Below are 27348 nucleotides of genomic sequence, written 5' to 3' on the forward strand. Positions count from 1 at the left end.
ATGCTGTCCCCAGGACCTCAGAATGGGACTGTTTTTGGAGATGGGGTCTTTAGAGGTGATTAACGTCACACGTTCACAAGAGGGGGTGGCCCTAATCCAGTCTGACTGGTGCCCTTATATGAAGAGGAGATGAGGACACAGACACACACTGAGGGACGACCACGTGAGGACATGGGGAGGAGACGGCCGTCCACTCACCCAGGAGAGAGGCCTCAGGAGCAACCAGCCCTGCTGACAATTTGATCTCAGACTTCTAGCTTTCAGAACTAAGAAGTGAATTTCTGTCATCTGAGCCCCTGTTCTATGGTATGTGTCATGGCAGCCAGAGCACCTGACCACAAGGATGTGTGAAGTTGGCTTGCAGCACACTGTGTTCTGAGGGGAACCCAGGTGGGCGGCTGGCAAGGGGCTTGCTGACCACAGTGGTTCTTCTCCAGCCCAGCATGTGGCAGGCACCTTGATGGCTTCTGAAAACATGGGCTGCTGGACCCCAGCCCCAGAAGCCCTAATTTAATAGGTCTAAGGCGAGGCAAGAACTTGTGCCCTCCAGCTCCCTGGTCCTGGCGCGGCCAGGACTTGGCCACTTTGAAGACTGCTAGTTCACTGCACGGAAGCAAAAGAAATGCTAAAATGGAGGCTAGGGCCGCCGCCAGCCGCCGCAGCCGTACCAGCAGAAGAATCGCCTGCCGCCTGCCTGAGCCGGCGCTTGGACCCCGAGCCCATGCGCCACAAGGCCTTAGAGCCCCGTGAGAGCACCATGAGCGCAGACAGGGCTTCTCCAAGGCCTTCTCTAGAAGGACCTACAGTCACAAGTCTGCACCCTGGACACCGGGGACAGGGGCACACCTAGGTCAGCGTCTGAGCTGGCACTGGCCCCTGGGGACCCAGAGTGCCAACTCAGATGCCTCTTTGAGTGGGGAATGCCGGGACTTGGCAGCAAATGTGGTCCTGGCCTGTTTCCCCCTACAGAGGATCCAGTGGGTCCACAGAGCCAGCGGGCAGTCACCTCAGAGCCCACCCATATATAATTGGCAGGGACACACCTAACAGCTGGCAGAATCCTCACACTGGTCGTTTGGCTATAGAATGAGAACCTGTAGTGCGTAAGACCACACAGAAGTGTGGCAGACGCCTCCCCTCTCCAGCCAGTAAAACGAGTAAAACACTGCATCCCGCTGAAAGGGCTGGATTACAACACTTCAGCCACTGAGGAAGGCAAGGGTGATGGCCTCATCTTCCCTTTAGTTCACAGGTCAGGTCCCTGCAGGAACTGCACGAAACCTTTCTAGAACAGATTAGCACGGCCTCTGATCATTGGCAAAGGTTTTCTTTTCCTCGTTGGTGGAGGTCAGGAGTGGTGTGCGCCTGCGTCAGGAGGGCAACTTACACCTTCACACTTTGCTCTGGGCTGTGTCAGGCCCCCTGCGCAGTCAGAGTCTGAGCAAAGCACAGAACGCACACTGCCCACTTACCGACAAGGGCACAGTCATCAGGCCCCACCAGGAGGAGGTGGCAAGCATTCTGCCTGTGCTGGTCAGACACGTGGATGCACGCACTCTGGAGCGCGGGCCACACGCCGAGCCAAGGTTCAGGGACTGGTCCCTCTGGGTCTGGGCACTGTAGGACACCCTCTCCACCACAAAGGACAAGTCTGGAGCGCTGCGTTCCCTGCTGCAGAAGGAAGCACTGCGCCTGGCGGCCCCTCTGACCCAGACGGAGTGTGTCACGCTCTAGGGGATGCGACTGGCCTCAGTCCCTTTACTGGACGACAGGGAGGCTTCCAGGCCCAAGTGGGGCTTGGAAAGAGACATAGCACAGCGGCCGGTGAGGCTGCAGTGCAGAGTGTCCTGCTACTGTGGACACACGCCCCACGGATCCGTGCACCGGACGGGCCTGTGGCAGGGGTAAGAACGTGACGTGGGGCCCCTGGCCAGGCCCACGCGGGAGCTGCAGCACAGACGCCAGCTGAGGTGAGGATGGAGCACATGCAGACTCAAGACAAGGTCCTGGCGTGCTCCTGACACTCAGACCCACCCAGCCCTGAGGTCACTAGGCTCAGTGAGGGTCCAAGGTGAGGGGGAGCAGACGCCTGCGCTCAGGCTCACGGGCTACACGAGCAGGTGGCCCACACACCAACATCACTAGTGCTGCAGCACGGCCTTGCAGAGGGTCCCCTTGACAAGGAGATGGAGGAGAACGACGTCTGGGCCTGAGGGCGGGCCTGGGGTGTCAGCTGCACAGACACGGCTCCACTCAGGGCTGCCCAGACGGCAGAGGGAGACCCCTGGCCAGAGCTTCCGCAGCACCCTGGGTCATCCCCCCTGTACAGAGCAGGAGCAGCCAAGAGGCACGGTCCAGCTGGCTGCTCAGGGCCTAAGAGGCGCAGACTCTCAGGAAGACTGGGGGGAAGTCGGTGCTGGGTGGGCAGGGGGAGTGGGGGCTTGTATCATGTGCCCATGTTCACCGGGAAAACCATGCAGAGGAGGTGCTGAGCCACCCCTGGACCACATGACTTGGTCAGTGGACCCTGGCCACCCCATGCTCACATGACCGGGGTAGCCCTGCACAGAGATGGGGCCAAGCACGTGCTGACAACACGGCCCCCATCCCAGGCTGGCCGAGCTCCTCTCACTGGTGCACGTCAGTCTCCCAGCAAGAGAGACCCCAGAGGCGAGACCAACCAGCAACTCGGAGGGAAATCCATCACTTTAGCTCAGCTGTCTGCAAGTCTCCATCTACATACGGGTTCCTGCAAAACATCCCCTGGGAACTTGGACTGCTCCCTCCTGGCAAGGGGGTGCAGCAGGGGTCCGGGACCACAGCACACCGCAGCCTACAGAAACTGCTGGCCTGGCAGAATGTTGGAGAGCCTCGTAAGGAAGCAGATGACACCGTGTCCTTCTGGATGTGGGCGTGACCTTGAGTCAGTGACCCCAGGAGGTGGACCAAGGGTCTGGAAACCACAGAGTAGAAGCAGATGTGGCTCACTCACCGCAATCCCTGGGACCCTCCGGGGAATGGGTGCTTTCTGTCCCTGCGACGTCAAGCTGTGAGAACCGCACGGTCTTGGTCACAGAGGAAAACGCTGCCATCTGGGGCACCAGGGGAGTGTCCTACCCAACTCACAGCCACAGCCGCTACCTGGTCATGTCGGTGCCACGTTGCAGTAGACCAGCAGCCCAAGCGGTCACCACCCGAGCAGGGACGACCCTGATTGTCATGTGGAGGCGGAGCTCCTGCCCTGGGACATCTCAGCACTTCCACGCCGTTTTACTGCAAGTGGGCAAGAGGGCAGAGTCTGACAAGGACTTGGAAACCAGGACTCAGACCTCCGGGAATGAGACCACCTTACTGGGGCAGAACAGGGAGACATACTCCAGGCAGGGCCTTATGGCCTTGGGACCAGAGGCTCAGCGCAGGGCAGTTTGCCCCACTCACTTCTTGAAAAATTTCCCAGAAAGGATCCTGGAGAAGCTGGAATAAATTAGACTGAAGGAGCAGGGGCCAGGAGCAGGAGAGGCAGGCTGCAGCAGACATGCTAACGCCTCGGCCGCCGGCCTCCGCTCAGGCTCCCGGCTGCACCCTTCTCTGGAGGGCAACCCTTGGTTGCCACGGACCAACTTACCCAGGAAGCCACACTGCTCGCTCCACACGGCTGGGGCAAGGCACAGCCAGTGACCGACTGATGGGCATGTAAGTCCCCCTCCTCCGACGTTAAGTGCCAACCACAAACCCAGACTGCGGGGCTGTGCAGAGTGACAGGTGATCACCTGGACTTAGCAGGGGCTGGGGGATGTCCAGGAGCAGCCCCCCACTGCCCTCTGCCCTGGGTCGCTCAGTCTGGGCTGCTCTGGCCTGAGACGTGTGGCCTCTGGCCATGCTCTCCTGACCCTGGCCGGGACACAGTGGCCCAGCTCAGAGCCTGGGGTGGCAGCAGCAACCCTGCCCCAACACATGCCTGACCTCAGGGCAAAAAACCGAGGCAGGACCCACAGGGAGGTTGGAATTGCTTTTATTGGGGTGGGCGCCGCAGGCCCACCATGGTCAGGTTAGTGTTCTGCCCTCACAGAGGCAGACGGAAGCCTGGCACCTCCACCACCACCTGCCGGGGTTAGTGGGACATGCAAAGCTCAGTCAGAGGTAGGGGCGGGTGGACACCACCAGGGCCAGGGGCTGGGTGGGGCAGGAGGAGCAGCCCCGGGCTCGGCTGCCCTGGTCAGCACAGACGGCCCAGGCGGCAGCCCTGGGCCCAGCAAAGGGGAGGAGGAGTTCTGGGAGAGACAGGCAGCACTCCAGGGTGGGGGTCCACAGGCTCCAGGGGACACAGGCCCACGGGGGAGAAAAGGCCTGCAGAAGCCCCGCTACACCCAGCCCAGACGCCCAGGGGCGGGGACAGCAGTGAGCTTTCACCAGGAGGGTCTGTCTCCCACCCCAGGTCTGGGTCCTTGGGGCCTGGGTGCCAAGGGGGACACAGAAGGCACTTACTAGGGGGCTGAGGCTGGAAGGCTAAAGCCAAAGGCCTGGGGTCTGGGGAGAGAGTGTAGGTGGCTGGGGGCTGGGAATGGAGCCCGAAGTCCTACAGGAGCTGGGAACAGGCTGGTGCCTGGCTCGGGTCAGCTGGTTCTGCAGACCGGACCCTCACCTTCCCGTGGGGAAGGGGCTTCTCTGGGCAGGCCAGAAGAGATGGCTGACCCAAGATTCCTTCTCTCCCCAGCAAGGCCCACTGAGAGAGCAGGTCAGTCCTGGAAACAGGAGAAAACGCTGGCCCTGAGAGCCCTGCCACTAGCAAGGCCTGGAGCAGGTAGGACTGGTGGCTGGATGTCGGGAGGCTGGTCTCTGGGGCTGGGGGAACCTCGCCCAGACAGAAGCCCCCTGGGGAAATGGGAGGGCTGAGCTGGAGACCCAGCTCTGCACCCTCCAAGGCACCTGGCTGTGGTGAGTGGCAGGTAAAGAGGAGCAGAGAGACCTGGAGGGTATGGGGTGAGGTGGTCAGTGGGGCTGGACTGGCCCCATCCAAGAGAGAGGCTGTCGGGACAGCAGGTATACATTAATATGTTAGTCTGGTCTTTTTGGTTAAACTCTAGGCACCGCTTGGGAGGAAGACATCTTTAAACACTTAAGAAAGACCCCAGCGCCTGGGCGGGAAGCCTGGCCACATGCAAAGCGGGAGGCGGGGTACAGGCAGGGGTCAGGCCACCGCAGACGTGGGGCCCCCCAGGGAGGGCGTGGGCCCTGGGGCGTAGCGGCGGCCGTAGCCCGAGGAGGAGTAGGACGAGGACGAGAAGGTCATGGAGAAGCCGGAGCCGGTGGCATCGAAGCTGCCGCGGCGGGAGCCGGCCCGGGAGCCAGAGCGTGAGCCGGAGCGTGAGCCGGCCGTGGAGCCAGAGCCACTGACGCTGTAGGGGCTGTAGTAGCCCTTGCTGGACTGGGCGGCGGCCTCCAGCAGCCGCAGGCCCGTGCCCTCCTCCACCATGCTGCGGTCCAGCGCGTCCTTGTAGGAGATCTTGAGCTTGGTCTTGGGGCAGGTGAGGTACTTGGAGTATGCGCTGACGTCGCGCAGCTTCTGGGCGGTGCGGGCGTCCACGGTGCCGCGCTGCAGGGCCTCCTCCAGGGGCACGCGGCCCGGCGCATCAGGCTCGATGAGGCCGCCCGTCAGGTACTGCACCTCCAGGAAGCGCTGCCCCGCCTCGTAGTAGAGCCAGCCCTTCTTCAGGGCCTGGGCGGCCGACATCTTGGTCTTGGTGCGCGGGTCCTCAAAGCCGCAGAAGGCCTTCTGGGCCAAGTTGATGCGGTCCACCATGATCTTGTCCACTAGGCCCTTGTTGACGGCATCGGTGACGGGGAAGCGCTCGCCGGTGCTGGGGTCGATGATGCCTCCGGTGCAGGCCTGTGCCTCCAGCAGCCGCTGCCCAGTGATGTTGTCCACCAGGTTGCGGTGCATGGCCTCCGTGATGGACACCTTCTCCAGCGTCTCTGTGTCCAGGATGCCGGCCACGGGGCCTGTCTCCTCAGTGGGATCAGACCAGGAGGCCAGCTGGGGCCTGGAGACGGCGGGGCTGATGGGGTAGGAGGAGGAGGATCCCACGGAGGACGAGCGGGACCGGAAGCCGCCGGCATTGCCCGAGAGCATGTCCGCGAACTCGGTGATAGAGAGTGTGCCAGCACGGTACTGGTCCAGCGCTGAGCGGTCGATGAGGCTCTTGGCGATGGCCTCGTCGATGTCGTACTGGCGGCCCGAGCGGCGGTCGATGATCATCGACTTGACCACGCCATCCGAGGAGGAGATGGTGATCTCCTCCCACTCGCACTCCTGCTCGGACAGCTCCAGGTAGGTCTGGTGGTCAATGAGGCCCTTGCGGTAGGCCTCGTACACCGACATCTCCTTGCCCGTCTCCGGGTCCACGATGACCACACGCCGCTTGCGCACCGAGGACTTGGAAGACGTCTTCCGCTCCCGCTTCTTCTCCTTCAGCGGCAGGAGCCGCAGCCCCGTCTGGGGGTCGGTGACGCAGCGCTCTATCAGCTGCAGATAGGTGAGGTTCTCCTCTGTGTTGGGGTCAAAGAAGCCCTTGGTGTCGTCTGAGGGGTCGGCCAGGATCTCATTCATCTCCTCGTCAAAGAGGCCACGCTGGTAAGCCACGTCCACAGGCAGACGGTGGCTCTCCTCAGGGTCAATGATTCCACCTGTGGCGATCTGGGCCTCGAGCAGGCGGATGCCATGGTCCTTCAGAATCAGGCCCTTCTTCATGGCCTGGAAGAGTGAGATGAGCTTCCCGGAGTAGGGGTCCTTGTAGCCAGTGACAGCGCGCTCGGCCGACAGCAGCTTGTCTTTGAACTCAGGGCCCACGATGCCCATGCGCACAGCCTCCTCCACAGTCAGCTTGAGCCCCTTGATGGGGTCGATGACGTAGCCGGTGGCTGCCTGCGCCTCCAGGAGCTCGAAGGCTGTGCCCGGGCGGATGATGCCCTTTTTCATGGCTTGGTACACAGACAGGCGCTCCTTGGTGGCGTCAACGAGCACACCAGCGATGCTGCTGGTGCCCTCGAGGAACTTCTGCAGGTTCTTGGAGACCTCCTCGATGGAGGTCAGGCCCTCCTGCAGCCGCAGCGCCGTGGCCTCGTCCATGACATGTGAGCGCACCAGCTCCTCCACTGTGATCTGCTTGCGCAGGCCGCGGAAGGTCAGCTTGCGGGCGTCTGAGAGCGGAAGGAGAAGCAGGCCGCTGCCCTCATCGCGGCGGCACCGCCGGAGCAGCTGCGTGTAGCTGAGGCGCTCATCCGTGGAGGGGTCCAGGTAGCTGCGCACCTCGCTGGGCTCCGACAGCTGGTCGTACGTGTCCTTGTTGAGGTAGCCGCGCTGGTAGGCCACCTCCAGCGGGAGGTGGAAGCCCAGGCGCGGGTCCACGATGCCGCCGGTGGCCAGCTGAGCGTCCAGCAGCCGCAAGGCCTCCTCGGCGGGGATCAGGTCCTTCTTCATGGCCTGGAAGAGCGAGATGGTTTGCTCTGTGTAGGGGTCACGGTAGCCGGTCACAGCCCGCTCGGCCGACAGCAGCCGGTCGTGCAGCTCGGGGCCCACCAGGCCCTTTCGCACGGCCTCATCCACGGTCAGCCGGTCGCCCTTCACTGGATCCAGGAGGAAGCCTGTGGCCGCCTGAGCCTCCAGCAGCAGGCGGGCTACCTCGGCACTCAGCAGCCCCTTCTTGAGGGCCTGGTAGACGGTCAGGGTCTGCCTGGAGCCAGGCAGGTAGACGCCGGCCACACAACCCGTGCCGTAGAGGTAGCGCCAGGCAGACTCAGCCTCGAGCACCTCACGGAGGCTCCTGGTGCCCTCCCGGAGCAGGCTGTAGGACTCGCGGGAGATGAGCCGGGCCTCATACAGGTCCTCGGCGGTGAGGCGGCGGCGGACGTAGTCGTAGGAAGCCAGGTGCTGCTGGCGGACAATCTCGGTTTTCTCGATGATCTCGATGATGATGATGATCATGCGCTCCTTGGTCATGCGGCCGGCCTGGAAGTCAGCCATCAGCTGGGCCCGCTGCTCCTCGGGGATCAGGTCCGACTGCATCACCTCCCACAGGGACATGGTGGAGCCCCCGTGGCTGCCGCCCCCGGGGATGTCGATCTGTGTCTCCTCGAAGGCCCTCCGGGTCTCCTCCTCAGTGTACACCCGCGTGGTCTCCACTATCTCTGCCTTCTCCGCCCCTTTCAGTGGCAGGAGCCGCAGGCCTGTCTCAGGGTCCTCTACGCAGCGCTCCAGCAGCTGCTTGTATGTGAGGTTCTCGTGCGTGTTGGGGTCATAGAAGCCCTTGGTGTCATCGCTGGGGTCCTCCAGGATGCGGCTCATCTCCTCATCGAAGTAGCCGCGCTGGAAGGCCACATCCACGGGCAGGCGGTGGCTGTGCACCGGGTCGATGATGCCGCCTGTAGCGATCTGGGCCTCTAGCAGGCGGATACCGTGCTCCCTGAGTACCAGGCCCTTTTTCATGGCCTGGAACAGGGAGATCTGCTCCCCGGTGTAGGGGTCCTTGTAACCCGTCACAGCCTTCTCAGCTGACAGCAGTTTCTCATGCAGCTCAGGGCCCACCACGCCAGCCTTCACAGCCTCGTGGACATACAAGCGCTGGTTCCGCACAGGGTCCACCAGAAAGCCAGTGGCTGCCTGGGCCTCGAGCAGGAGAGTGGCCGTGCTGGGCCTGAGCAGGCCGCGCCGCATGGCCTCATAGATGGTCACCTTTTCCTTGGAGTCCTCCAGGTAGATGCCAGCGAGGCAGCCACTGCCCTGGAGGAGTGTCCGCACGGAGTCCACCTCCGACAGGTCCTTGACTGATGTTTTGCCGTCCTTGAGCTGCTCAAACTGGTCCCTGCTGAGGACCCTGGCAGACAGGAGCTCACTGGCCAGCACCGGGGCGCGGAGGCCACTGAAAGAGAGCCTCTCCCGCCGCACAGTCTCCACCTCCTCTACGATGGTGATGAGGATCTTGATGATCTTCTCCACGGTGACCTTGCCCGTGCGGAACTGCCGCAGCAGCTCCTGCCGCTGCTCCGCAGAGAAGTACTCAGAGCTGATGAGCTCCCACACTGTCACCGTCCTGCCTTGGAAGCTGCCCACGGGGACATCAACAGTGGCCTTCTGGAAGGCCTCACGGGCCTGGAGTTCGGAGTAGAGCTCCTGCTGCCGGGCCCTGGCAGCCTCCTCCGAGAGTGGCAGCAGGCTCAGCCCCGTCAGCTGGTCGGGGCGGCACCGCTGCTGGAGCTGGCCGTAGGTGACCGGCTCCTGGGCACTGGGGTCGAAGTAGGTCTTGGCATCGCCCTCGGGTGCGGAAAGGGCTGTGTGGGTCTCCTCATCCAGGTAGCCCCGGGCATAGGCGACATCCAGGGGTACTCGGTGGCTCTTGCTGGGATCCACGATGCCACCAGTGGACAGCTGGGCGTCCAGCAGACGCAGGCCCTGCTCCCTGGGAATGAGGCCCTTCTTCAGGGCCTGAAACAGGGACACACTCTGCCCCGAGTACGGGTCCTTGTAGCCCGTCACGGCCCTCTCAGCCAACAGCAGCTTCTCGTGCAGCTCGGGCCCCACCAGGCCGGCACGCACTGCCTCCGCCACAGTCAGCCGGGCGCTCGTGGTGGGGTCCACGATGTGCCCAGTGCCGGCCTGCGCCTCCAGTAGGGCCACAGCCGCCTCTGCCGGCAGGAGGTCTTTCCTCAGGGCCTCGTAGATGCTCAGCTTCTGCCCCGCCTCCTCCAGCCACACTCCCGCAATAACGCTGGAGCCCCGCAGGGCCCGCCGCACTGCATCCACCTCGGCTACTTCCTGCACTGAGCGCTTGCCCTGCTGCAGCTGGCAGTAGAGGTCATGGTCAATCACCCGGCTCTCGAGCAGCTCAGCAGCGGGGACCAGGGCGCGCAGGCCCTGGAAGCAGAGCTGGCCCCTCTGCTCGTGCTCCTCGACCACCGTGATAACGATCTTGATGATCTTCTCCACCGTGACCTTGCCTGTGCGGAACTGCCGCAGCAGGTCCCGCCGCTGCTCCGCCGTGAAGTACTCAGAGTTGATGAGCTCCCAGATGGTCACCGTTCTGCCCTGGAACTTGCCAAATGGTGCAGACACAGTGGCTTTCTTGAACACGTCCCGGGCCTCCGAGTCAGTGTAGACCAGCTCACCACCCTTGGCAGCCTGATCTGTGAGTGGCAGGAGCCGCAGGCCGGTCTCAGGGTCCTCCACGCAGCGCTCCAGCAGCTGCTTGTAGGTGAGGTTCTCATGCGTGTTGGGGTCGAAGAAGCCCTTGGTGTCGTCGCTGGGGTCCTCCAGGACGCGGCTCATCTCCTCGTCGAAGTAACCACGCTGGAAGGCCACGTCCACGGGCACGCGGTGGCTGTGCACCGGGTCGATGATGCCGCCCGTGGCGATCTGGGCCTCCAGCAGGCGGATGCCATGCTCCCTGACGATCAGGTCCTTCTTCATGGCCTGGAACAGGGAGATCTGCTCCCCAGTGTAGGGGTCCTTGTAGCCAGTGACAGCACGCTCAGCCGACAGCAACTTGTGATGCAGCTCAGGGCCCACGACGCCCTCCTTCACGGCCTCGTTGACGGTCAGCTGCCTGTTCCGCACAGGGTCCAGGAGGAAGCCTGAAGCCGCCTGGGCCTCAAGCAGGATGAGGGCTGTGCCTGGGCTCAGCAGCTGCCTCCGCAGGGCCGCGTAGACACTCAGCTTCTCGTTGGAAGGCTGCAGCAGCAACCCCGCGATGCTGCTGCGGCCCTGCAGGTAACAGCGCACGTCCTCCCGCTGCTCGAGCTCAGCCACAGTGGTGCGGCCCTGCACCAGGCGCTGCAGCTCCTCTGCACTCAGAATACCCACCTCCTGCAGCTGCTGGGCCGGCACCTTCTGCCGCAGGCCATCGAAGGCGTGCTCGGGCTCTGTCTCTGTGGCTGGGCCATCCAGTGCATCTCGGCCATTGGGCAGGGCCTTTGTGGCCGTGGCCTGCGAGGCAGGCACCTCTTCCGAGTGTGCCAGCGCTGCCCGGTGCTCCTCCTCCAGGTGCTGCAGCCGCTCACGCAGCCTCTGGTTCTCCTCGGCCAGCAGCTTCTCCTGCTGCTGCCGCTGCTCCTCCAGGCGCTGCAGTTCCTCCTGCTTGCGCCGCACGCCCTCCTCCGCCTCGCGCTGCTGCCGCCGGGCCTCCTCCATGCTGGCGACCAGCTGCTGCTTCTCCTGCTCCATCTGCTGCTGCTGCCGCTGCTGCTCCTCACGTAGCTTCTGCGCCTTGGCCACCTCCTCCTGGAAGAGCTGCTCCAGCTTGGCCTTCTCTTGCTCAATGAAGCGTTCGCGCTGCAGCAGGCTGTCCTTCTCGGAGAGGAAGCTCTGCCGTAGGGCCTGCGTCTCCTGCAGCAGCTGCTCCTGCTGCACTGTCTGCATCTGTCAAGGAGGAAGAGGGTGGTCAGAGAGGTCAGGGGCCTGGGAGAACCCGCCTCCCGCCTGAGCAGACCCTGCCCGCAGGTGGGGAGGTACCTCCTCGGACTTGAGCTGCAGCAGCTCAGCCTCCTGCTTGAGCTTGTCCTTCTCGCGTTCCAGCTCTGCAATGGCCTCCCGCAGGCGCTCGGCATCCTGGTCGCTCTGCTGTCGCTGGGTCTCAAGCGTCTGCACCAACGTCACCTTCTCCTGCGTGGCGAGCTCTGTGCGGTATAACCTCTCACCGATCTCCTCGGCCTGCTTCCGGAAGCGCTGAGCATCCCCCTCGGCTCGAGCCTGGGCCCGGCTCATCTCGGCCACGCGCAGCCTGAGCCGTTCAGCCTCGGCACTCATCTCCAGCTGCCGCTGCCGCTCCGTCTCCAGGGTCCGCTGGAAGCCCTGTGTCTCCTGTGCCAGCTGCTGTGCCATCTGCTCTTTATCCTCCTGCAGCCGCCGGGCCTGCTCCTGGGCGAGCTCCTTCTGCTGCTGCAGCAGCTCTGCCTCCGCCTTCAGCTGGGTGGCCTCCTGCACTGCCTGCATCTTCTCCTTGAGCATCTTCTCCGCCAGAGCCCGCTGCTGCGCCAGGTCCTCCTCCGCCAGCTGCCGCAGCCGCGCCGCCTCCTGGGCCGCCACTGTCAGCCGCGCGGCCTCTTCTGCCACCTGCTTCATCTTTTCGGCCTCTTCCTGAAGCAGGCGCTGCGTGTTGTCCTTGTCGCGCAGGACGAGCGCGCGGTTCTCCGCCTCGATGCGGGCCTTGAGCTTGCCCAGCTCCTCCATCTGCACGCGCACGGAGAACAGCTCCTCTTCCACCTGGCTGCGCTGGCGAGCCGCCTCCGTCACCTCCGCCTTCAGCCGCTGCAGCTCCTCGTCCAGGATGTTTTTCTGGTGGTCGGTCTCCTCCAGCTGCAGCCGCAGCGCCGTCAGCTCCTGCTCCACCTGCGCCTTCTGCCGAAGCGTCTGCTCGGCGAACTTCTTGTGCTTCTCCATCTCAGCGTCAGCCACCTGCTTTTGCCGCAGGGCCGCCTGCTCTGCTTGGGCCCGCCGCGCCGCCTCCTGCTCGGCTTCCTTGCGCAGCTTCTCCGCTGCGGCCTGCGCCTGGGCCTGCGCCTGGGCCTGCTCCTCCGCCGCCTGCTTCAGCCGCTCTGCTTCCTCCACCTGCCTCCGGGACTGTGTCGCCTCGCGCTCCGCCCGCTCCCGCGCCTCCTCCGCCTCCTCCGCCGCCCGCCGGGCCGCCTCGGCCTCGCCGCGCAGCCGCTCCAGCACGCTCTGCTCTTGCTGCAGGGTCTGCTGCAGTTCCTGCTCCTTCTGCTGCACCGCGAAGGCGTGTGCCTTCTCCTCTGCCTGCAGCCGCTTCTGGGCGGCCTCCTGGGCCAGCTGCAGCTGCCGAGCGGACTCCTGCTCCGCTCGCTCGCGGAGGCGCCGCGCCTCCTCCACCTTGGACTTGAGCCGCTCCACCTCCTCCAGTGCGGCCTTCCGCTGCCGCGCGGCCTCCTCCTCGGCCGCCAGGCTCTTCTGCACACGCTCCTCAGCCTCGCGGCGCCGCCGCTCTTCCTCTGCCGCCAGTTGCCGCTGCCGCGCGGCCTCCAGCTCCGCCTGCTCCTTGCTGCGCAGTGTGTCCTCAGCGTTGCCGCGGATGCGCCCGAGCTCCAGCTCCAGCTCCGCCTTGCCAGCAGCTGCCTTCTCGAAGCTTGCCTTGAGGGCCAGAATCTCCTCCTCCACCTGCCGCCGCTGCCGCAGCGTGTCCTCCACCAGCCCCTTCTGGCGTTCCAGCTCGGTCTCTGATGCCTTGCGTAGCTGCGCCAGCCGCTCCTCGATGTCCGCCTTGTGCTGGGCCGCCTGCTCCTCCAATCGCCGCCGCTGAAAGGCTTCGTCTTCCGCCAGCCGCCGCAGGCGCTCATTCTCCGCCTCCTTCTCCTTGAGTGCGATCTCCGCCTCAGTCTTGAGCCGTGTGGCCTCGCTGATGGCGGCCAGCTTCTCGGCAAGCACCCGCTCTGCCTCCGCCCGCTGCCGCGCCGCATCCTCCTCGGCCAGCTGCCGCTGCCGCTTGGCCTCTTCCGCCAGGGCACGCAGGCGGGCGGCCTCCTCTGCCAGCTCGCGGAACCGGCCAGCCTCAGCCTCCAGCCTCTGCTTGGACTTCTCGCTGGTGGAGCGTGACTCCTCCTCCGCTCGCGCCTTGCTGGCCAGTAGCACCTCCATCTCAGCCCGCACCTTGGCCAGCTCGGCCTCCAGCTCCTGGCGCTTCTGTGTGGCCGCGGCCGCCTCACGCTGCTGGCGCGCCAGCTCCTCCTCCAGCAGCTGCCGCTGCTGCTCCCCCTGCTCCGTCTCGGCCCGCAGCCGGATCAGCTCCTGCTCCGCTGCCAGGCGCTGCTGCGCGGTGCCCTCCGCCAGCTGCCGCTGCTTCTCCAGCTCCTGCTCAGCCAGCTCTCGCTGCCGCACGGCCTGCTCCTCCGCCTTCCCACGACGTCGGGCCTCCCGCTCCGCCTCTTCCTTCTGCTTCTCAGCCTCGGCCTGAGCCAGGCTCTTCTGCTGCGCCACCTCCTCGGCTTGCAGTCGCAGCCGCAGTGCCTCGTTGGCCTTCAGCTGCCAGCGCTCCAGCTCCCTCTCGGCCTCCTCGCGGGCACGCTCGGCCTCGGCCTGCTGCTGCGCCCGCCGCGTGGCCTCCTCCCGCAGCTGCACCACAGTTACATGCTCTTCCTCCAGGGTTCGCTCTAGCTGCGCCGTCTTCTCCGCGAAAGAGGCGTGCTTGCTCTGCAGCTCTGCCTCCGCACTGCGCTGTGCAGTCTCCAGGGCTACCTGCACCTGGCGCGCGCGCTCTGCCTCAGCCTGCCGCAGGCGCCGCTCTGCCTCCTCGGCCTGCAGCCGCAGCTCCTCCAGCGCCTGCAGGGCCCGCTGCTTTTCACGAGCTGCCTCAGCCTCCGCCTGCACGCGCAGGGCCAGCTCGGCCTCCGCCCGCCGCTTGCGCTGGGTCTCATCTTGCACCTGCCTCCGCAGGCGCTCAGCCTCCTCCTGGGCCTGCCGCTTCTGCGCCTCGGCCTCCTCCGCGCGCGTACGTAGTGCCTGCAGCTCACCCTCAGCCCCGCCGCGCTGGCGCTCAGTCGCCTCCAGCTGGAGGCGCACCACGCGGATTTCCTCCTCGATGCGCAGGCGGCTGCGTTCAGCTGCCTCCACCTGCCGGGCCTTGGCCTGGATCTCCGCCTCCGAGCTCTGCCGCAGATGCTGCAGCTCCTCCTGGATGCTGCGCTTCTGCTGCTGCGCGTCCACCGCCACCTCCTCCCGGCGCGCCACCTCCTCCTGCATGCGCCGCTGTAGTTCCTGCGCCTCCCTCTCGGCCTGTGCCTTCGCCTGGGCGTGCGCCTCGGCTAGCTGCCGCTGCTTCTCCAGAGCGGCCTCCACCTCAGCCAGGCGCTCCCGCTCCTCTGCCCGCTGCTGCTCAGCCAGCCTCTGCGGCCGTGGCAGAGAGAGGGAGAGAACCAGAGAGAGCGGTGAGCAGGCGGGGCGCTCACGTGGCACGGCACCACCACAGTTCACTGACAGCATGGTGCGGGGGTCATGGGAGAACAGAGGTCATGGCCCGTCCGAAGGAGACCGCGTGCACCCGCCCAGGGCACTCAAGGCAGCGAGTGCAGCCTGGCCCCACAGTGCTCACCAGCCCAGGGAAGGAGACCCAGGTGTCCTCCCCTCTTCCCGCAGACAGGCGACGGAGACAGACGGACAGGGGGAGAAAGAGAGAGAGAGCAAAGCAGGAAGTTCACAGGACCTGCGAGCCGGGCCCACCGCACAGCCCTGCCTGCGCACTGCTGAGCACCCAACGGCCTGGCTCCAGCCACGTGGCCCCTCTCCCTGACCCAGCAAGGTGCGGGGGGGGGGGAGTGGCCAGCATGGCACATCAGTGATGATCCGAGCCAGCTCAGAAGGACTCAGCCTGCAGCTCTGAGCAGAGAGGAGGCTGCTGGTAGGCCAGACTAGGACTGGTAAGTACCCTGCCTCACCAAAGCACCTTGAGACACCTCTCTCCAGCCCCCAACACCCGGTAACTCCAAGTGCTTCCAAAGCAAGTGACCAAGTGAAGAGGCCAACACAGAATCTCAAAGAGGAACGTACACGAGAGAGCCAGTGGGACGCCCACTGGGGGGCACGTGCCAACATGAAGACAAAGAGGAGGTGCCAGCCACCAAGGGAGAGCAGTGCAGCATCAGGCCAAGTAGGGCAGACCACAGGGGAGGAGAGCCTGGGAGCAGGCCGTGCTGCAGGGGAGGGGAGCTGGCAGCACCAGGCAGGAGGTGAGTGGGAAGAGCTGTGCTAAGTGGTCTCAGATGGGCTCCTGGGAGCTAAGTCTGGGACGGGGCGGGCAGCAGGACAGCCTCCCCACCCGTGTGGGCCGTACCTCCTCCTCCTCCATGCGCCGCAGAGTTTCACTGATGAACTTGATGTATTGGCTTGTAAGTGTGGTCAGCTCACTGTAACGGGTACGCAGGTCCACATACTGGGGAGGGGGGGAGACACTCAGAGTCAGCCCTGCCCCTGCCCAGGGCCCACCAGGCCCAGTGTAGGCTAGAACCACTTGCCAGCCCTGCCCCTCAGCCTCACCTCCTGGATGACACTCTCGGACCCAGACTGGACCTTGGGCTTCTTGGCTGGGGAAGCCACTGGCTCAAGTTGTGCCTTGTATGTGACCAGCTGGAGCTCATAGTCCTGTAGGGATGCACTGGTTGGCCGCCAGCTCTGCCCTCCCACCCTGCCCCTGAAGTTGCCCACAGACATTCCCAGCATGGCCTGGATGGGGGGGGGTACCCTGAGGTCCCAGGCCCACCGTCCACACATCCTCCCTGGGACACAGCCTGCTAGAGGGTGGCAGCAGGCCACAGAGCCTCACCTTGATGGCGTTGATGTACTGCTTTGCGAACCTCTGGCACTCCTCCACCTTCTCCCCGTGGCGCTCAATCTCCTCCAGCAGCGCCTGGGAGGGCAGGGTGGTCAGCAGCCATAGGGTGCAGCTCCACCCCACCCCACTCCTGCCTACCCTGCCCAGGCCCACCTTCTCCTGCCGCAGCTGCTCTCGCACAACCTGGCTGTTGGCCAACGGCACGGCCTGGATCTGCTCCTGCCGCCGCTTGGCATCTTGCAGCCAGGAGTCCAGCGGGTCTGCGCTCTCACGGTAGTAGCGCAGCTGGCGGCCCAGCTGCTCAAGCTCGCGCTGCCGCACGTCAGTCTGGGCCAGCACGGCCTGCCAGCGCTCAAGCAGCTGGGTGACCCGCTCGCGCCAGCGTTCCACCTCCACGTCCCGCTCGCCATGCCGCTGCTGCAGCCGCTCACCCACCTCCTGTGCCCCCCGCAGCTCGTCCCGCAGGGCATCAAACACAGGCTGCTGCGCCTCCGCCTGGGCCCGCAGCTTCTGTTGGGACCAGAGGAGAGGATGCTGTTTCAGCCCAAGGCCCCTGCTGCTGAGCCCCAATGCCTTCCGGCTGTCACGGCAAAGCACAGGCCTGGCAGCAGTACCTTCAGCGCAGCTTTGGTGGCCTCAAGCTCCGGGAGGGTGGCAGGCACAGCCTGGGCCTCCTTGAGCTGCTCTTCGTGGGCCTTGAGCACGTCCTCAGCCCCCTGTGTGCTGCGGATCACCAGGCTGATGGTCTTGAGCCTGGGGGAAGACTAGGGCTCAGAGCTGGGGGGGGAGATGGGCTGGGAGCAGCCAGCCTAACACAGTGGAACCGAAGCCCTGGTGACCAGCTGAGCCCTCTGGTCATGGGCTTCAGGAAGAAGAACCTTTGGCATAGGCAGAAGGTGGCTGGGGACCCCCTGGCCATAGGGGTGCTCCAGCTCCAGCCCAAGTCCTGGAGGGAGGCTGTGCTGGCCAGGGGAGCAGCGAGCTCCAAGGCCCTATGGCAGGAGAATCCCCCATCAGCCTGCCAGCCCCAAGGTTGGGTGACGGGGACACGACATGCCTGACAGGGACACTCCTTCCTAGCAGCTGGGGCCGTGTGATGAAAGGGTGGGTAACAGTCTACCAGAGGAAGGCCAGGCCCCTGGAGGGTGGCCCAGGGTGGGGCTGCGGGGAGAGGGTGGAGGGGTTCTCGCTTAGCTTTGAAGGAGGTCTTTGATGATCTTTGCACATCCTCATTAAAATGAAGTGCAGGGACAGAAGAGACGCCCGTGTCGGGGGTGGGCGCAGGGAGGGGAAGGGCCCTGATGAGGACTCTGCATTCCCCAGGGGCACTGGGGACAGAAGGGCCTGCTGGGGAGGGGATCGCCCTCTACGGTCTCACCCACTGCCCACCCCACCTCCCTCCGCAGGGCTTAACCCCCACCTTCAGCCAAGAAGTGCCCCCTTGAGGTTGCCAGTGTCCCAGTGTGGCCAAGCCCCTGGTCTGAACCTCGCCAGCCACAGGCCACCTCCCCTTTTAGCAGCTCCCACTCTCCTGACCCCTCTGCCATGGGGCCCCGGCCCTCCCCTCTGCCCAGCTGCCTTTCACACCTTAGTGACACCCCTACCTCCTGACTGCCTGAGGTCCCACAAGCAGGGTCCCACCAATTACTCCTCCCACGCCACCACAACCCTTCTTACCCCATGTCCAGTCATCAGGGAGACCTGCTATCAGGGCAGGTCAGGACTGAACTCCCACCACCTCCCAGATGCCCACCCTGGCCCATGCCCACCGTCCCTTGCCCAGATCCCTCAGCAGACCCCTCCTTGGTGCCCCCGTTCCCCTGCGCCTCAGCCTGTCCCCCTCAGCTCTGCTGTGAGCCCTCCCACAGCAGACAGGCGCACTCACTTCTCCAGGTAAATGGCAGACAGGCTGCGGACCTGCTCCAACTTGCCCAGGGTCAGCTCCAGCTCTGAGCGTAGAGTTGGGGCAGCGGGTGACGGCTCAGGCAAGGCCAGGACCTTCTCGGCCTCAGCAGAGAGGCGGGCGACCCCCTTGCCCAGCCCCTCCACCTCAGCCTGTGCTTTCTGAAGAGAGATGGAGGAGGATGTAAGCTGACCCCGCAAGCCCCACACACAGCACCCCTGGAACCCAGGGGGTGGGGGGGGCCTGCCTGCTGCTCTGCGATGCGCTGGGCACACTCCCGCGCGGGCTCTTTGTCCAGCGGCAGGCGCAGGCGGTGCACAGTGCGCGTCTCACAGGCCTCCAGCTGGAGCCGGATGTCTTTGAGCTCGGAGATGCAGCGCTGACAGCGGGACTCCTCCTGCTCGCCTGGGGAACACGGCCCACTCACACACCGCCCAGCTGGGGCCTCCCACCCGCACCAGGCTGCCGCCGCCGCCTACCCTGCTCCAGGCTCTGCAGCAGCTGCTGGTAATGGCGGCTGCAGGATCCATACTCGCGCTCGGCCTGCAGCCGGTCCTCGGGCCCGAAGCCACCAGCGTCCTGGCTGTCCCGCAGGAAGGCCTGGTAGTGCAGCTCCAGGCTGCGCAAGGCTTGGCGTTGTTCCTCTGGCTTCAGTGTGCGGAACTGTGGCGGGGCACGAGGGCTGAGCACTGGCTGCAGGAAGACGCTCCCGCCCCGCCCCGCCCCACCCCGCCCCGCCCCGCCCCGCCCCGCCCCGCCGGGCAGTCATACCGTGACCAGGGACCAGGAGCGGATGAGCTGCACATCGCGGCTGAGGCTCTGCCAGGCTAGAAGGCTCTTCATGTCCGTGTGCAGCTGATGCCACAATGCAACCAAGGCCTGGTGCTGAGCCTCCAGCCTGGCAGATCAGGGGCAGGGTTAGAGGCGTCTGGGCACCTACTCAACGCCACCCACTCTGGTCTCCAGACCAAGATCACTCACCTGGCGATGGCCTCCTGGGCCTCCTGGTTGGGTGGGGGTATGAGAAAGCACACGGAGGGCACGGCGGCCTCGCTACCAGAGCTGCTGAGCACCTTCCAGTGGAATGGCTGCGCAGGGCCCACCAGTTGGCACTCATCACCCTTGTGCACGGTCACCTAAGGCAGCCAGAGCGGTCACGGCATGGCCACACCATGCCCCACCTCCCGGGCCCAGCCCGCCTGGCCAGGCCTCACCTCCACCTGCTTGTAATCGCACACGGCCAGCAGCGGTACGCGGCCCCGCACAGGGTGGGCTGGGCTGCGGGGCTTTAGCTGCACGATGGCCTTGGCCCGCTTGGCCAGGCCTGAGAGGTGCCCCCTGTACTCGTTCAGCTGGTCCTTCTCATCCTGCAAGGCAGAGGTGGGTCAGAGACCATCACCCAGCATGAGACACTGAGTGCCTTCACAGGCCCCCAAGCCCACCCCAGGCACCCCTCACCAATGCCCTGAAATCAGGGGGTCCTTCGCACTGCCTCTGGGACACAGTGGGGCTGAGCACTTGGCTGGGACAAGCCCCTAGGGCTTGGACCTCAACAGATCCCATTGACCCTCCTTCCTTCCTAGTTGGGACTGAGTGCCCTCCCCCTGCCCCCCAGATCACACACTGCATCCTTCAGGGGCGGGACCCCGGCTGCACTCTGGCCCCAAAGTGTCCTCTTCCCTCTGCCCTCCCTGTCCTGCTGTGGAAGGTTCCCCACCTCCTCCCATCCAGCCACTCTGAGAGGCCAAACCACACCTAGAACTGTGTGAGGCTGCAAGTCGGAGTCCACCTAGAAGCTACCTGCACCTCTTCCACCCTCTCCCAAGCCAATGCTGCACATGAGGGGGCCTCCTGGACCGCCCCCCCCCGGCTTCACTGACCCCAACTCCTGACCACAGGATTTCCCAGCCAGCAGAGCCTTCCAGCCTCCTCCCACCTCCACCACTCTGCCAAGCACTGCCAGAAGGCCCTGGAGCCCTCCTGGGTGCCTCCACCCCTGCCCCAGGGCACCTGAGTACCACACTCAGTGGCCTTTCTGCCCTCCTCAGCCCTTCAGACTGTGCCTGCCCCAGACTTCGTCAGGTCCAAGATGCTGGTGGACCCCCTACAGTGAAAGGGCTGGCAATAGAGCAGCTGACTCAGGCTTCTGTTCAGTCCGGGGGCTCCAAGGGTTGGGGCTCACACCAGCTCTAGCCAGCCGCCTGCCCCTGGTCCAGGACCCTGCTCATAACCTCTCAGTTCTCCCACACCCCTGCCCGTCTGCACTGACCTCCAAGCCCTATCATGTCTCCTCCAACTGCTGCCGGCCCCTTTAGACCCCTACCTCCCGAGGGACCTTTCCAGAGCATCAGTGCAGCCCAGACTCCAAGCCAGCCTCCCCCAGTGCTCCACCCAGCCCTTGGACCCCACTGCCCACTCCATCCCCACAGTCCATGAGGGTCTGGGCCTCAGCACCTGCCTCTCATTGGGCTGCAGAGCCCTGGGCCCGGCAGAGGCTGGCAGCCGGCTCACCTGGGCATCCTGCAGCAGGTCCTCAAGACGAGTGACAGTGATGGAGCGATCGCAGGTGTACTTCCTGCGCAGCGTCTCCTGCAGCTTCCGCAGCTGCTCTTCAGCCTCCCGCACGTCTGAGAAGAACTGGGGCAGCAGGAAGGGGTCACGCTAGGCCAACGGCCCAAAGCTCTGGCCAGAGCTGCCCCAGGATGGGCCTGAGGGGCTGGGCCCGATGACAGGGGGGGATTCTGGTACAAGGTCAGTAGCACAGAGTACGTGGCGGACTGCCCGCAGCCGCACAGACAGAGCGGCCGCGGAGCTGGGACCGTGGCCGCAGGCTCCTCAAGGGCACTGCGGCTGAGCAGGGCGGGCCGAGCTCTCACCTGGAAGTAGGCGGTGTTCTCCTTCAGGTGCGCCTCCACGCAGCAGCACAGCTGCAGCATCCAGCTCCACTGCGTCTGCAGGGCTGCCTGGAAGGACTGCAGCACAGCACACACGCTCGTAAGCCCTGCGCCCCCGTGGGGGTCCGGACGGTCCCCCTGCAGCCCTGCCCTGCCCCACCCTGGGGGTCCAGGGGCCCCCAGCAACCCCGCCCCACCTCCACTGTGGGCCGCGCGGGGTGGTCTTCCCGAAGAAGGCGGTCGCCGGTGCTCTGGATCTCCTTGATTTTCTTTTCTTTCAGCTCCAGCTCGCGCATCAGGGCCTGACATGGAGGCAGTGGGTCTCAGGGACAGGGTCAGGCCCATGGATCTGCCAGTCTCCCACCAAACACCCGCTGGAGGCCTGGAGCTGGACCAGAGCCGCCACCCCGAGGGGCTCCAACCTGGGAGGGGGGTGGTCATGGAAAGGCCTGGAGAGCCAGCCGCCCGCCTCACCGAGTAGCTGTCCTTCTTGGCGGCCGTGTTGGTGCTGCGCTCGCTCCAGTCGAAGCCCACCTCCTCGTCCTCCTTCTCGCTCAGCCACATCAGCTCCTTGGTGGCAGCTGCCACAAAGCCATGCAGGCTCTCTAGGGACCTGAGGCGGGCCTTGGAGGAGTTCTGTGGGCGGGCGGGCAGGGGGGCGTGTGTCAGCCACCACAGCCCCGAACGCCTGCCCCAGCTTCCCGCCTGGCCCCCGACTCACTAGCAGCTTGGCATACTGCAGGTCCAGCCGACCTAGGCAGTCTCGGTAGGCGCCCCGGGTAGCCGGGGAGAGCTGGCCCTGCGGGAGGCAAGGAGGGGTGAGGCCTGTGGGGGCCAGGCCCTGGCCCACGCCTGCTGCCCAAAGCGCTGACACCCGCTCACCTCGTCGGTTCGCGCCCGCTCAATCTTGGCCCGGAACTCCTCGATGGACTGGTGCAGGCCGCGGTGGCTGCCCAGCTGCGCCTCCACGCTTGGCAGGTCCACGCCCCACTCGGCGCTGTCCACCCGGCGCTGGTTCTCCCCCACCCAGGCCAGCAGATCCTGCAGGTAGCGCAGCGTGGCGTCCTCAAGCTCAGGGTGCCTTGGTGCGCTCCGCAGACGCAGGTTATACTCAGTGCGGATGGCCACCAGGCGCTCGTGCAGACGGTACACCCTGCGCACAGCGCAGGCAGGAGTCAGGAGGGTCAGTGGGGCTGGGCTGCCCTCCCCAGGCCCTGAAGGAGGGTGCACCCACCTGCGATACATCTGCTCGCCCTGCGGGTGCCGCCCATCCTTGAGGGTCTGCACATCGTTAAACAGCAGCCGGATCATGCCATCCGCCTTGTCCAGGTCCCGCTCCACCTCGCCCGCTCGCTGTGGTGCCTTGCCTGTAGCCAGCAGCCGGACATCCTGCAAGGTGGTCGCCCTGACTCAGGGACTGGCCAGGCCCACCTCCCACCCACCTGCAGAGGGCTCCCCCACCGCCTTTCCCTTTCCTTCCCCACCCAGCACCCTGCATCTTTCTGAAACTTCTGGTCAAACCCCAGCCCTCCACCCTGCGGGGTAACCGGGATCAAGTCCAAAGGTCTCCACTAGGTCCCAGGAGCCAGATGCTTCGTGGCCTTATCCACAGTTCCCGTGCCTTGTCCTCCACCACCCACCACTAGAAGTTCACCTTAAGAGAGCCCCTGGCCAGGCCAGTCTTGCCTGTGTTGGGCCCCAGGGGGTCTGGGCCCCTCCCTACCACCCTCCCAACAGAAGGCAGCTCAGGGCGGGCCTGGTGCCCAGGAGCTGGCTCTGCCCAGAGCTAGCGGTCACAGCTGGCTGCAGGCCAAGAGGGAGGAGCGGGGCGCAGGCTGCAGGGTGTGGCAGGTTCAGGGCTCCTCCCACCTCCCTCCCTCCAGCTTCCCTGCCCAGGCGCCCCCTCTTTCCCAGCCTCACCGACTGCAGTAGGGCGTCGGCCTGGTTCAACTGCTCCTCGCACAGCCCGGCCTCCATCTGCAGTTTGCTGACAATACGCTGAAGACACTCCAGCCTGCAGCCCAAGAGCACCACAGGACCCACTGTGAGTGGGTCAGGTCTCCAGGCTCCCAGCCACAAAGCACAGCTCCCTCCTGGCCCGGGCCTCCCCGCCGGGCTGTGGCCCACAGCTGAGCTGGCCCAAGTGTGGGTTTCCCAGCCTGGGGGGGGATTTCCTCCCCAGGCAGTGACTCACCCTCGGGCGGCTTCCTTGCCCAGGCGGGGCCCCACCCCCCAGCACCGCCTGCACCCGCCCACCTCTCAAACTCGCTGCGGAGCTGCTTCTCCCGCTCCAGGATGGCCACGTGCAGCTTGCCCCACTCCTTCTCCACATCCAGTGGGTGGTAGCCCGGGGGCACCTTGAGCTGGCCTGCTTGTACTGCCCCCTGTGGAAAGGCGCCGCGTTCAGCAGAGGGGTGGGAGTGCCAAGCTACCCAGGCCCTCAGCCCACCCAACCTGAAACAGCCCTGGTCCCAGCTCAGTAGTGAGGCCAGGCCAAGCTTGCTCAAGGGACACCCCCAGGCCCTGGGTTCCTGGGCATCCTGCTCACCTCCAAGGACTGGAAGATACCCTTGGACCGGTTCTTATCCGCCTCCTTGGCTGGAAGCTCTGTCTCCTTAAACTTCAGGAACTGACACCACAAGATCTGTGAGGACAAGGCTGTTAGGAGGGGCCACCACAGTGGGCACAGAACCCTGGCTGAGCAGGTAAGCCCACCTCGATCTCCTCGAAGCTGGAGGGGAACCGGCGCTCCTCGAAGGCAGCTGTGTGCTGCCGGACCCACTGCAGCAGAAGCACCACCAGCTCCCGGTACTCCTGCCAGCGCAGCTGCAGCTCCTGGGCGGGTGGGCAAGGGGCCGTCAGGGGCCGTCAGGGCCTCCCCCACCCCCACGCCTCGCCGGGGCCTGCTGGCCATCACTCACGTTGGCCTTCACCCCATCCTGCACATCAGGCACACGGGGCATGGCATCATACAAGGACGAGACGTAGGTGATGATGGACTTCTCGTCAGGCTGAGGGACGTCCACGTCTGCGGGCGAGGTGGGGTCAGAGGGGCCCCAGCAAGTGGCTGGGATGGGAGAGGGAAGAGGGGCAGAGGCACGTACCCTCAGGGTCCAGGAGCCGGGTCACCCCCAGATCCCGCTCTGCCACAGAGAAGGCCTGGTCCAGGTTCTCCAGGTTGGTCTGACGATACACCTTGTTCATGTCGATAAGCATAGGCCTACGGGCAAGGGGCAGGCGGGTAGGCAGGGAGGGGGCGGCACAGGAGCAGGGAGATCCCCACACACAGACCCCAACCCCACACTCACCCTGGCGCCCAGTCCTGCCACATAGGCAGCCCATGTGCAGGCACTGTGCCTGCTGGGACCCCTGCTCCCCAGGCGCTCAAAGGGCCTACAGTGGGCAGGAGCCCAGGGGGTGTGCTGGTCAGCCTGGGCTCCCCACAGCCACCCTGCCCACCAGACCTCAGGTCCTGGGTGGGGGCTGAGATCCCCTGAAGGCTGACCCCACCGTGGCCCAGCCACCCAGTCCCCTTCCAGGGCCTTCACATGAAGCAGACGCTCACAGCTGTGAGAACCAGCAGCCCACTGTTCTCGGCTCTGTGGAAGCCAGCGCTGCCTCTGGAAGGGCCCAGGAGGAGGCAGGAAGGGTGTGGTAGGGCTGGGCAGGCTGGCACTGGTACCCGTCCCCGCGGGCAGCAGGTTCCCATCCTCAGCAGACGCCTCCTTGGCACTCTTCGCCCCGACATGTTTGAGGTGGCCAGCTGAGGGGCTGCAGGGCGCCCCTGACCCTCAGCCCCACCCCGCGCCTGGGCCTCATACTTGTGCCGGTGGATGATGGCGTTGAAGAGGCGGCCGTCGCGCCAGCTGGAGGTGAAGTTGTCACAGCGCAGGCCCTGGTAGCCCTCCACCATGCGCTGGGACCACAGCAGCAGCTTTTCCTTGGCCGTCATGTCCTCCGACTGCCCGCTCACCTGGATGTCTGAGATCTGCCCCACACAGTGGGCAGGAGGCAGGAGCTCAGCCATGGCCACCTACCCTGCCTGGTGCCCAGTCTCAGCACACAGGAGCCACCCAGCCAGTTGAGAAGAGCGGGGCCCAGGGGGGCCCCCCCACGGCCAGGGGGCTGCTGGAACTCGCCACACGTTAGCGTCACAAGCCCAGGCCACTCCAGGCGGCAGCTGGCATAGAATGTCAGACCTCCAGCCCCCACGGCTGCCACAGGGTGGGTGCCCTGGGCTCCCTGGGCCTGGGGCACACCCAGCATCCCCAAGGCAGCCATGGGCCAGAGTTGGGGGAGGGTGGGCGCGGGAGAGCAGCGGCAGGCACCAGAGCACCACAGCGTGCTCAGAGGCCCCAAGCCTAGACAAGGCTGTTCGGAGGGGCGGGGCGGGTCTCTGGGGATGGGGCATGCAGGGCCACAGCACTGGCCCAGCCCTGCACTTAGTCGGATCCTTCAGGCCCGGGTCTAGAAGCTGTCTTGCTGTCTGTTCACCCGCCTGCCTGTCCCTGGCTATCTGTCTGTCTGTCAGCCCGCCCGCCTGTGTGACTCAGCTGCCGTGCCAACCAGGCTCTGCCTGCCCAGCTCTCTGATTTGTGGCTTCCTGTGCTGCTGGGCGGGCAGTGAGTGAGTCAGCCAGTGCAGAGGGTGCTTCTCCAGAACCTTCCCCAGGGCAGGCGGCTGCACCAGGAGCGAGCAGGGAACGCATTCTTCTGTAGGGAGGCTTTGCAGGCCCTGCCCAGCCAGGGCCAGAGGGCACGGGATAGACAGGCCCCAGAGAGAGGCCTGCACCCTCAGGCCATGGAGCTAGCACAGAGCTGGGGCGCTGGCTGGCAGCAAGGTTCTGAGAGGACGCCCAGGCCACTCTACCTGGAAGTGCAGGATGATCGTCCAGATCAGGCCAAGGGTCAGCTTGGGGTTGCCATCAGCGATGTCATCGTTCCTGATGTTCACCAGCTTCACCTGCGAGCAAGCTGTCCTCAGTCACGCCCGCAAGCCAGCGGGGAAGGGGGCGAGGGGCCTGTGGCCAGGAGGGCAGCCTTACCTGGCGGTGCCGGAGATAGTCCAGGGCGATCTGAACGTTCTGCAGCTTGTGGAAGCGCATCCTCCCCTTCTCCCGGGGCTGTGAGAGGAGGCAGGCTGGTCAGCATCTCCAGAGCCAGGGCACAGCCTGGCCGACGCCTGCAGCCCCACCCGAGCTCAGAACCCCAAGGCATCTATAGCGATTGAACGAGTGTCTTCCCCATTGGGGCAGCAGCCCCTTCTGTGTCCCCGTCTACCCACCCCAGCTGGGAAAGGCGGGCTACTGGCCCAGAGGCCAGGCCCAGCAGGGGCTTGGAAAGTCCAACGGCCAGGCTTCAGGGAAGGAAGGAGGGGGTGGGGAGGAGACAATAGCCAGGAAGCCCCGGGTGGAGGGCAGTGGCTTTGGGGGAGGGGGTCCTCCTGCCCAGTCTCAGGCAGTGCAGCAGGCAGGACAGCAGGCGGCTCGACGCGGGGTCATCTGCCCTCCCGCGTACCAGGTGCAGGCGGGGCTGCATGGGCCGTCAGCCCCGGGTGGGCTGGGCTCGTGGCCTCAGGGAGCCCACCTGCCGCGTGGCCAGCGGGCACAACCACTCACCAGGCGCGAGCTCCTGATTACGTCCCGCTCTCTTGGCTGCCGGGCCAGAGCAGGGCAAAAGGTAAAGGGCAGAGGTCAAAGTTCAGAGTCCAAGCAGCAGAGAAACCAAAGCAGAGCAGAGCATGAGGTTACTGTGTAAAGGCTCCAGCACGGAGGGTGGCAGGGCCAAGTGCCCACGGCACACGGCTGAGGGCCACTCCCAGGCGAGGCCTGACACTCTAGACCAGGAGATGCACGCAGTAGGGGGTGAGGCCAGGCTGAACATGGAGCAGGTGCATGGGAAAGACCCCAAGGAGGGAAGGCAGGCGGGGCCACGGAGGGGGCGGGCGGGCGGGCAGACGTACCAGGCTGTCCCCTGAGAGCACCTCCAGGAGAGAGATGAGGTTATGGCCATCACGGAGGTCTTCGTACAAGTCACTGATGTGCCTCTGGGCCTGCAGGGACAGAGGGGCTGGGCTGGCTGCAGGTCCCTAGAACCAACAGGCCCTGGAGCAGGGCAGGCACTGACCCCAGAGGGCATAAGGCAGGAGGCCCACAGAACACGCCCACCCCCACGGAGTCACCTACCTCTGCCCTCCAGTGCTACACAGAGACCGGGAGAGACGAGGAGAA

The 27348-nt window shown here is 65.3% G+C and overlaps 1 protein-coding gene across 8 annotated transcripts in view; it reads right to left on the reverse strand.

Moving 5' to 3' along the window:
* Window positions 1-3996: 3996 nt before the first annotated feature.
* Window positions 3997-27348, reverse strand: part of PLEC (plectin) — a 56326-nt gene continuing 32974 nt past the window's right edge. For all 8 annotated transcript variants that reach the window (XM_072949967.1, XM_072949971.1, XM_072949972.1 and 5 more), the window contains 30 exons: window positions 27081-27170; window positions 26164-26241; window positions 25989-26081; window positions 24941-25107; window positions 24224-24339; window positions 24041-24147; window positions 23835-23954; window positions 23668-23763; window positions 23376-23503; window positions 23040-23133; window positions 22354-22508; window positions 22002-22272; window positions 21841-21918; window positions 21594-21755; window positions 21317-21421; window positions 21102-21197; window positions 20737-20862; window positions 19440-19592; window positions 19207-19361; window positions 18997-19123; window positions 18705-18888; window positions 18473-18630; window positions 18208-18386; window positions 16937-17075; window positions 16476-16832; window positions 16314-16397; window positions 16028-16132; window positions 15825-15923; window positions 11501-14881; window positions 3997-11407 (listed from right to left, as the gene is read on the reverse strand). In XM_072949967.1, coding sequence (XP_072806068.1) covers window positions 5189-11407; window positions 11501-14881; window positions 15825-15923; window positions 16028-16132; window positions 16314-16397; window positions 16476-16832; window positions 16937-17075; window positions 18208-18386; window positions 18473-18630; window positions 18705-18888; window positions 18997-19123; window positions 19207-19361; window positions 19440-19592; window positions 20737-20862; window positions 21102-21197; window positions 21317-21421; window positions 21594-21755; window positions 21841-21918; window positions 22002-22272; window positions 22354-22508; window positions 23040-23133; window positions 23376-23503; window positions 23668-23763; window positions 23835-23954; window positions 24041-24147; window positions 24224-24339; window positions 24941-25107; window positions 25989-26081; window positions 26164-26241; window positions 27081-27170 — 13422 coding nt within the window. In that variant the 3' untranslated portion in view covers window positions 3997-5188. The remainder of the gene's footprint in view (window positions 11408-11500; window positions 14882-15824; window positions 15924-16027; window positions 16133-16313; window positions 16398-16475; window positions 16833-16936; window positions 17076-18207; window positions 18387-18472; window positions 18631-18704; window positions 18889-18996; window positions 19124-19206; window positions 19362-19439; window positions 19593-20736; window positions 20863-21101; window positions 21198-21316; window positions 21422-21593; window positions 21756-21840; window positions 21919-22001; window positions 22273-22353; window positions 22509-23039; window positions 23134-23375; window positions 23504-23667; window positions 23764-23834; window positions 23955-24040; window positions 24148-24223; window positions 24340-24940; window positions 25108-25988; window positions 26082-26163; window positions 26242-27080; window positions 27171-27348) is intronic.

Source organism: Vicugna pacos, chromosome 25, assembly GCF_048564905.1.
Source record: "Vicugna pacos chromosome 25, VicPac4, whole genome shotgun sequence".
NCBI lineage: Eukaryota > Metazoa > Chordata > Mammalia > Artiodactyla > Camelidae > Vicugna > Vicugna pacos.